The sequence below is a fragment of the Somniosus microcephalus genome, chromosome 13 (genome assembly GCF_052327205.1).
Source record: "Somniosus microcephalus isolate GS21.2 chromosome 13, FLI_Smic_1.0, whole genome shotgun sequence".
NCBI lineage: Eukaryota > Metazoa > Chordata > Chondrichthyes > Squaliformes > Somniosidae > Somniosus > Somniosus microcephalus.
The window spans coordinates 150,789,312-150,799,532 of NC_140999.1; the positions used below are offsets into that span (position 1 = coordinate 150,789,312).

Here is a 10,221-nt window from a genome sequence, read left to right on the forward strand (position 1 = left end):
TGGATAGATCTGCGTTTATGTGTTCAACCATAAATGTTTTTCGATGCTTTGGCAACATAAGATGTACCTTGTCGTGCCAATAAAGCGATTTGAATTGAATTGAATTGACTGGGAGTGAGAGAGAGAGAGAGACTGGGAGTGTGAGAGAGAGAGAGAGACTGGGAGTGTGAGAGAGAGAGAGAGACTGGGAGTGTGAGAGAGAGAGAGAGAGAGAGAGCGAGAGGGAGAGAGCGAGAGAGAGACAAAGAGAGAGGGAGAGAGAGACAGAGAGAGAGAGGGAGAGAGAGACAGAGAGGGAAGGAGAGAGAGAGGGAAGGAGAGAAAGGGGAAAGGGGTGGGGGAATGGTGGGGTGGGGGTGGGGAAAGGGGGGTGGGAGGGGGGGAAAGGGGGGGTGGAGGGGGGGAAGGGGGGGTGGGAGGGGGGAAAGGGGGTGTGGGAGGGGGAGGGGGAAAGGGGGGGTGGGAGGGGGAGGGGGGAAAGGGGGGTTGGAGTGGGTGGGGGGAAAAGGGTGTGTGTGGGGGAAGGGGGTGTGGGGGGGGAAGGGGGTGTGTGGGGGGGAAGGGTGTGTGTGGGGGAAGGGGGTGTGTGGGAGGGGGGAAGGGGGTGTGTGGGAGGGGGGAAGGGGGTGTGTGGGAGGGGGAAGGGGGTGTGTGGGAGGGGGGGAAGGGGGTGTGTGGGAGGGGGGAAGGGGGGTATGGGAGTGGGGGAAGGGTGTGTGTGGGGGGGAAGGGGGGGTGTGGGAAGGGGGGTGGGAGGGGGGAAGGGGGGGTGTGGGAGGGGGCAAGGGGGGTGTGGGGGAAGGGCTGTGTGGGAGGGGGGGTAGGGGTGTGTGGGGGGAAGGGTGTGTGTGTGGGGGGGAAGGGTGTGTGTGGGAGGGGGAAGGGTGTGTGTGTGTGGGGGGGAAAGGGGGGGTGTGGGGGGCGAGGGGGTGTGTGGGAGGTGGGGAAGGGGGGGTGTGGGAGGGGGGAAGGGGGTGTGTGTGTGGGGGAAGGGGTGTGTGGGAGGGGGCGGAAGGGGGTGTGTGGGAGGGGGGAAGGGTGTGTGTGGGAGGGGGGGAAGGGGATGTGTGGGAAGGGGGGAAGGGGGGGTGTGGGAGGGGGAAGGGGGTGTGTGGGGGGGAAGGGGGTGTGTGGGAGGGGGGAAGGGGGTGTGTGGGGGGGGAAGGGGTGTATGGGAGGGGGGAAGGGTGTGTGTGGGAGGGGGGAAGGGGGTGTGTGGGGGGGGGAAGGGGGTGTGTGGGAGGGGGGGCAGGGGGTGTGTGGGAGGGGGGGAAGCGTGTGTGTGGGAGGGGGGCGAAGGGGGTGTGTGGGAGGGGGGAAGGGGGTGTGTGGGGGTGAGAAGGGGGGAAAGGGAGAGGGGGAGCCAGCAGACCCTCTCCCCTCTGCCAGTGTTGGTCCCTGTCTGGGCCGGAAGCCTGGGACTGGAGTTGCGCTGCCAGCCATTGGAGAAGCCTAGGCCTCGGGCCCCTGCACTGACATGGCCCAGCCTACCTTTTAATACCTTGAAACATGAAACTTAAAGTACTTATAAAACATTTTTGGTAAATCTTTCTATAACATACACTTTACAACCTCACCAATCTTTTTATTAAAAAAGGGGGTCCTCACCTGTCAGTGTGTTGTATCAGAAACAACAATGGCCACCGCTTGCTGTTCAGTTGGAAAGATTAGGCCCCGCCCACACACTCGATTGTCTCTCCAGGACCCGATTGGGAGCACTGAAGCCCCACCCACTCTATGTTCCTGTACTAAGATGGCCGCCCATGCACTCTGGTACACACTGAATCAAAATGGTGTTGCACTGAAACTTTTCGCCCTCTTTGACAAAGATGGCTGCCGTTAACCTGGGGCTGTCAGCAGATGAAATCCCCTCAGCTGCAAACACGGGACCTTCAGATAATTATTCGGGGCTTGCGACCTACCCCAGTTGCTTATGAAGCCTCACCACCTACCGACCCCGGGAATGGAGCGGAGGCAGCAGACCCTCTCCCCTCTGCCAGTGTTGGTCCCTGTCTAGGCTGGGAGCCTGGGACTGGAGTTGCGCTGCTGGCAGTTGGAGAAGCCTAGGCCCCGGGCCCCCGCACTGACATGGCCCCGAGAAATAAATCACATACTGGACTCATTTATTACATGCAAATTATATAATGAGCTAGTTGGGCTCCTAAGTACCAAATTTTTGCTGGATAAAATCCCCTTCACACACACAGAAAATGGGAAAAATAAATCAATAGTTAGTAGTTAGGAATCAAGATGGCTGACACTTACCTCGGTTCAGAATGATAAGGCCCGCCCACACACGCACCGATTGGTCAACTGTCAGGTCACTGAAGTGTAGGATTGGTCAATGGTCCTGTCACTCGACTGTAGGATGGCCCGCCCGCACACACAATGAACCCGCCCCCACTCGATGCAAATGAGCGGATAATGAGCGGAATTTTGAACGTTTTTTGGATACCCTCGGCACAATTTTTGTCCGACCATAAAGTAAATATGCCTACAAGAGTCCCCTAATGATGAGCTTTCTTTTGATATAACATATGTGTAGGTGCGCTCTATAACTTTTGATTGTATAGCCGGACAGAGAGACAGACAGAGAGACAGACAGAGAGGCAGACAGAGAGGCAGACAGAGAGACAGACAGAGAGACATATCCTTTTATATATATAGATATTCAAGAAGGAGTTAGATATATTTCTTAAGGCTAAAGGGATCAAGGGATATGGGGAGAAAGCAGGAACAGGGTACTGAATTTGGATGATCAGCCGTGATCTCATTAAATGGTGGAACAGGCTCGAGCGGCCGAATGGCCTACTCCTGCTCCTATCTTCTATGTTTCTATGTTTCTATGTTTCTATTCCGGGTGACCGGTTTTCGTGCGTGAATATACGTCATCCGTGCACACCCGATTGTCACGGGTAGGCTGGGGGTAAAGCAGAAGTTGGGGTTAGTGATATTACATGTCAGTCCGCCATAATTGTACGTCCGTTGGTTTGTCGTTACACAATACTCGCCCTTTCCACGGTAGGCAAAGTGGGTCGGTTCAGATTTGTTTCAGGCTTATTTCCAGCACACAGCCCACACCCATCCTTATTACCTTGTCCCACCAGGAATGGGCAGATCGTGAGGTTTCTTTCCCTGCGCCACCCAGTCAATGAGACCCCTCTCATGGTTCCGTTTCTTTTGATCGCGTATTGATCCATTGGGTAATACTGCAGGTAGCCCCTTCTCCTGATCAGTCCTATGTTCTCCACCTCGTACTGTGGGTATGTTTTGCATCTCCAGTCATTACCAGGATCATAAGCACCATCCCTATCAGCGAGGTGTGAGAGTCAGTGCGCCCACCTGTCACAGGGTAGACCCTTGTCATGCCCTTTAATGTACAACCATCCTGTGATCCTGAGTGCTGTGCCAACTGCAGTAGGTGGGTACTTTTGATCCAGTTGGGGACCCTGCCTGTCTGCATCTGGTCCAGGTTATGTCGGACTTGCCCTATCATCCATCCCCCATATGCGTGACAAGTGTTTCGTTTCACCCCATTGGTGGCATCCTCATATTCTCAGTCAATTAAGCAGTTAATGGTAGTAGCATGCCCCTCCATTATATCTTGGTGGTCTGCTGCCCCAAGTCCACTCCCGTCCGGACGTCCCCCGTGTACCTCTGGAGCAAATTCTGCATAGTCTCTTTAAGACTCTCTGAGCATGGATTGGATATCCAGGGCATTTATAATGGACGTGCCGGTATTTACGCCAGTCAGCATGGAGATACCTAAACTTAATCCACATACATCTGTGATATGTAGGTTCGCCCATACCCTATCACTACCACATTCAATACACACGGTCCTTTTGTACATTAACTCAATGCCCAATATCATGGGTTGGGTTCCCTTACACCTGCAAAATGTCCGGCCCGTTCCAGAAAATTGGTGTACTTGGTGCCCTTCCGCCAGAATATACCCGTCAGGTATACTCTCTCTCCGACGAGGACCTGTCGGTAATTCGGGTCTCCCTGGTCCTCTGGATGTTCGCGATTTCTCAGAAGGTTTTCTGTTCCTATGGCGTCAAATAGTGTCCCTAGTACAGGAAACTCTTTGGTATCTGGCACCGATGGGACCGGGATGGTGCCGGTTGATTAAAAATTCCGGATGACGGAGAGGGTTATCTACCGAGGCTGTTTTTAAGAAACAAAAATTAAAAAATCAAGAAATGTGCAGTACACAGTAATTGGGTACTCCCGGCAACGCGGGAGAGTCAGACTCCTGTTATTGAGGTGTTCGGACTGCTGACGGTGCCAAGAAGCCGAGTGGTGGCACTTTGAAGAACTACCCCCACTGACTAACTCGGCCACCGCGGGAGACTCGGACTCGGCAACATTTCCGGTTATTGAGGTGTTGTTTTCGGAGTATGAATTTTGCTGGTTAATAGTGAATTCTGGACATTTAGGTGCCGTTTAAACGAGTTTCCTGTACTATCAGGATCGTGGTGTATAGAGGCAACAGTCTGTGGGTAGAACTTATGGTGGGTGCCTCGAGTATCTGTCGTCCGAGGCCCATGTTACCTGTAACTTAAGCAGAAATCTGGTCGTCACCAGATGTTAGTACATCTTTGGCGTCGGGTCCATCTTGTGTGATTTAAGATCGTTTGGGTTAATGCTATATTGTTTCAGTTGTGTCCAATGTTTCCATCTACCCTTTCCTCTCATGTCTACGCATGCGCCCATGTCACTGGTCATGATGACTTCAAATGGTCCGGTCCATCTAGGGGAGAATCCTGACCTTTCTGGTGGGACTTTGACAAACACTCGTTCGTCCACCTGTGGTAAGGGCTCCAATACCCCTTGGAGTTGGTAATCCTTATCTCTAATGTCCTGTTGCGCCTTTACCTCTTGTCTAAGTTCTTTCAACTGGTTGTCTAATGTTTGAACATAACTCCTAATTCTATCCTGAATGGGTCCCAGTCCCTCGCTGCCGGATGCTACTCCCTCCGATAAGTGAATCGCTCATCCGGTCATGAGTTCATACGGTGTTAATCTGGTTACTCTGTTTGGGGTTGCTCTTAGTCTCATTAGGATACATGGAAGGACGTCCACCCATCCCTGTCCTGTTTTGGCTAATGCTGTTTTTAGGGTTCGGTTCATGCGTTCTACCATTCCTGAACTTTGTGGATGAAATGGGATGTGGAATCTGCCTTATTCTTAGTAGTCTACAGGATTCATTCATGACCTTTCCTGTGAAGTGTGTTCCCTGATCCGAGTCGATCTGCGGCGGGACCCCCCCATCTTGGGATTACATCATATGCGAGTATTTGGGCCACTGTCTTCGCACTGCGGTCTCGGGTCGGGAATGCTTCTACCCACCTAGTGAACTGATCTATAATCACCAAGCAGTATTTCTTCCCTCGACTACCGGTAAAGTCTATCTGGATATTTTCCCAGGGGCCCTTGGGTCGAGGCTGGTGTGCCATTCTAACCTTTATGGGCCTTCCAGGGTATGCTGTCCACAAATGATGCAACGTCGGCAATGTCTTGCTACATCCTGTCCCATGCCACTCCACCACCAATCTTTGCTTAACCTGTTTATCATTCCGTTTCGCCTCCATAATCAGGCTCATGGTAAATTTTTAACAAGTTCTCTTGGATACAGCGAAGAGCTACTACTCGTAAATCTTTCCTCCATATTCCAATCCCTCCCCTAATGACTCTGTTTTTTGTCCAATGTTTTTGCTCCTCTATATCAGTTTCTTCCTGTACTCCCTTAATGATCACCTCCTCTTCTCCTATTCTGCCTGCTGCTACAGATACCGACGTTTCGGTGCCTGCTGCTGCTCTAGCTGCTTCATCGGCTAACATGTTCCCTTTCTGGTGCTCATTCTCTATCTTGCGGTGAGCATTTATCTTAATCACTGCTACCTCCTTCGGTCCCTTTGCTGCTTTAACTAATTCTCTAACTGTTTCTTCATGCCTTATATGTCCCCCTCCGGTGGTTACATATCCTCTCCTGCTCCAGGCTGTCATGTAATCGTGTACCACCCCAAATGCATATCTACTGTCCGTATATACATTTACTTGTTTTCCTTTTGCTAATTTTAATGCCTCAGTGAGAGCCACTAATTAGGCTACTTGTGCTGTGACTCCACATTGTTTCACTCATCTTTGCTCAAACTAATCCTACAACATCTCGATTGTGGAAGTTGTGACATATTCTCATTCTCTTAGTTTTTACCAAAATTCTGCATTACTCTGTCGAGGTTTTAAATCCGGCCGTAATTGCAGCAGTTTCAATTGATCTCCAGGAGAGAAAGATATATAGGTGGTTTTTATCTGTGGCGCCCCTGCTGGAATGGTTGGGTTAGCATTTGGTTGCCCTGGAGTTCCAGGCGCAAATTCCTCCTTAATAGGTGCTGCTTTTACTTTGTAATATGGGGGTGGTATTCCCCAGTCACCATTGTCGGGGTTATAGTCTGATGCCTTTCTGTAGCTTAGCAACAGCTTCAGAGAGACTTTCCAGAGCCCGACTGTTGAAAACAAAGCCACGAAAAGAAAAAAACCTAACAAAATGGCTCCTGATTTCTGCCGGTAGATCGAGGTTTCCGGACATACAACCTCCGGATAAAGCAAAGTTTCCTGTAGTTTGCTCACAGGGCCCATGACAATAGCTGTAGCAGCATAAGAACTGGAAACTGCATGCTGATCCAGTAGTGTGGGCTGATCTTTGAGTTTGGATGCCACTGTGTCATTATAAGACCCTCAGCTACATAAGCTACAACACCAGCAATCATATGTATATATGAAAAAGTATTGCCAAAAATAAGAAACATGGGGCCAGATTTTGCTGTAGAAATAACGGTGAGGCTAACAGCGTTCACCGTTATTGAAGTCTAAATCGGACAGCAACCTCCAGCAACCGCACATGCGCAGTTAAGCGCAGAAATCAGGAAGATGCTGTCCGAAGTGCCCTGCTCCTCCAGAAGCTGCATTATAATAGTATCTCGCTATGAAGCTCGGCATTGAAATATAGTGAACGGCGTGAAGTTGCTGTACTTACGTGATATACAGACTAAGCTCACCAGAGAAGGTTAGGGCTTGTCCATTCCAGTGTAAGTAAATTTTTAATACATGATAAGTCTTAATTACTGCCAAACAATCTCTCTGGCACTGAAAATTAGCTTTTACAAGTGTGGAGTCTCATTCCTTCAGGTTTTAATTATTGTTGGAGATTAAAAAAATTTAAAAAATGGAAATAATTTTTTCAAACTTTTTCTATCTCTTTTATCTCTTTCTCTTAATCCAATCTTTCTTTCCCTCTCTTTATTTTGCTTTCTGTACCTGATTTGGCATTTAATTCACTATTCCAACTGACACTCCCTGGTTCAGACTTGGTGCTGCTCATTAACATTTCTTCAATCTAATTGGTTAACGAGATACACAGTTGCTTGCCCTGTTTGCACAGGTCGCAGATGCCCTGTAATTATAGTGGGCCAGAACTTCGGGTCCCCATGGGTGAGTATGTGCTGGGCACTCACGCGTAGGCCCAACGAAAGTGCCGGTTTTGTGCCTGCACTGCGCATGCGCGGGAAACCGGAACTTCCATTCCCTTAAAGGAAGGGGTTCACAGGTCGAACGCATGTGCTGGAGAGGCAGCGCGTATGCCTGTAACTTCCGTTTTTTTTGCAGGTTTCTCCGGGAGGGTAAGTCTCCAGGAGCTACGCTTGTAAGAAGCAGTCGTAAGGCCTGCTTTTAACAAGGTAAGTGGCGAATTAAGTTAAATTAAAACATTTTTTCCACAGGTTTATTATTTTTAAATACTTTAAAGAAAGTTAAGTTTATTTTTAACCCCGTTAGAAACTGTAATTAATTTTTTCAAAAATTTAAATTATTGTTTAAAATAGTTATTTTATGTAATTTATAGTTATTTTAAAAATGTGATGTTTTAAAAAATTTATTTGAAGTTTTAGTGATGTTTTGGGGCTGAATTGTATTCATTGATTTGACAGCTCTTCCTGTCAAATCTATGAATACAGATTCCCTGCTACCATTGGCTCTCCATGGCCCACGTGATCCCAGGGGACGCTTCGAACTAACTGCACCCCTGGGATACGCAAGCACTGCGTGCCGGCAATTGGAGGAGGCCCAGGATCGGAATCCCACGTGGGCCCACAGCACAACGGCCGGCGCGCTAGGTAAGTGCAGGTCGGAGGCTTGCACCCACGCGGGAAGCCTCCGACCTGAATTTCTGGCAAAGTGAGTTCCAGTTCAAAATTCCATAGAAAGTCTACGGGCATGTGGAACTGAGAGCGAAATCCAGCCCATGGTTATTTTGCTCCAAACATGACAATTAATTATTTTGCATTACTCTTTATCACAACCTGCTTGAATTCAATGCAGTTGATCGGGGAACTTACCATTTTGAAGTGGCTTTACATGGTTGTCTTGTTGTGAGCTGGCATATTGCTTGTGACTAAATTCCTTGGAGGAATCAGATATTTGTTTCCTTTAGAGAGACTGAGAGATACACTTATCTTTTGCTTGAATATTTTCATCTTAGTTATCATGCCATCCCTGGCTACAAAATAAACAAGTGGGTCAATGCAGCTGTTTAAACTGGCCAAGCCCCTGGCAATCTGATAGAGCAGGTACACGATCCTGGTATTTCGAGTACAGAGACCTTTCGTTTGAAAATGTCTGGAGTGTAAATTAAGGTATCGCAAAACATGGTAAGGTGTAAAGCAAACTGAAAATAAAACAATAACAATGATTGCAAGGTTCCGGGATCGTTCCTTCAAAGTATTGTCCAGGTTGTTGTTTCTGGTGAGGACTACAGCGATTTGACAGTAACAGCCCATGATGGTAAGGAATGGGATCACAAATCCAGTTACAGAAATGACCTGAATGTACAGCAGGTAGTCTGTCAATTCTTCACTCACTGTGGTGTCGTGGCATTTTGTGCCGTTGGCATTAGTTTTGGTGAAGTATAAATCCACCGAGGTTTGGGTGAGCACCAGCCCCCAGACCAGGACACTGATCAGCGACGAGTGTCGGCGTTTCCATCTGCCCATCATCTTCATGGGGTGCACGATCCCCAGGTAGCACTGGACACTGATACAGGTGAGGAATCCGATGCTGCCGTACAAGTTCAGGTGGAAAACCAGCCTCGTTATCCGGCAAAAGTCTTTCCCAAAAACCCACCGGCCGTGACTGGTATAGTAGGCCACCAGGAACAGCAAAGTGATGACGTACAGGAGATCCGCCAAGCCCAGGTTAAACACGAACAAATTCATGCTGGTCCATTTCCTCTGCTGCAAACACAAGGAGACCAACACCGAGCAATTTGTGGAGAAGCCCACCACAAACACAATCATGTATATCGGCGGGATGAACTTGTACTGAAATATCTTGTTGACTTCACATTCTGCAGTTTGGTTAAGTTGTTCGAAGCCAGACGTTGACGCAACTGCAATCAAAGCGCTTACCCCCGTCATTATGACTGTACCAGAACACAAGTGGCGCGACTCTTCTTTCAACCTGAAAATCCTGCCGCACTGAAACTTGTAATGCTCAATTGTCCCATGAACCAAAAGTCAGGTATACACCAATAATCCAATCTCAGTTCCTGAATAAATCTGCCGTTCACTAGATATAGGCGACATGTACAGCAACAGGATGCAGGAGTGGCTGCGTTACCTGGGTAACTCAGATATTCAATGGCAAAACCACACCCCCTAGGAGCAAGTACAATGATTCTCCTGTAAAAGAAATAAAAACACATGCAAAATACTCCACATGCACCAGAATAAAATGTCAGTACATATTGGCCCAGAAATTCGGGTCGGGGGCTTCCTGCGGGTGCAAACCCCCAACCTGCACTTACCTTGCGCGCCGGCCGTCGAGCTGTGGGCCCGCGTGGGATTCCAATCCTGGGCCTCCTCCAACTGCCGGCATGCAGTGCTTGCGTATCCCAGGGGCGCAGTTAGTTCGATGCGTCCCCTGGGATCACGTGGGCCATGGAGAGCCAATGGTAGCAGGGAATGCTTCATTCATAAGTTTGACAGGAAGAGCTGTCAAGCCTATAAATACTATAAGCCCCAAAACATCACTGAAACTTCAAATAATTTTTTTTTTAAATCACATTTTTAAAATAACTATAAATTACATGAAACAACAATTTTAAACAATAATTTAAATTTTTGAAAAAATTAATTACATTTTCTAACGGGGCTAAAAATA

At 48.6% G+C, this 10,221-nt stretch overlaps 1 protein-coding gene across 1 annotated transcript; it reads right to left on the reverse strand.

Moving 5' to 3' along the window:
- Positions 1 to 8,414: 8,414 nt before the first annotated feature.
- Positions 8,415 to 9,476, reverse strand: LOC147108659 (P2Y purinoceptor 1-like). Its single transcript, XM_086006051.1, has one exon. The coding sequence runs from the start codon at positions 9,474 to 9,476 to the stop codon at positions 8,415 to 8,417; it is 1,062 nt and encodes a 353-aa protein (XP_085862177.1).
- Between the last annotated feature and the right edge of the window lie 745 nt (positions 9,477 to 10,221).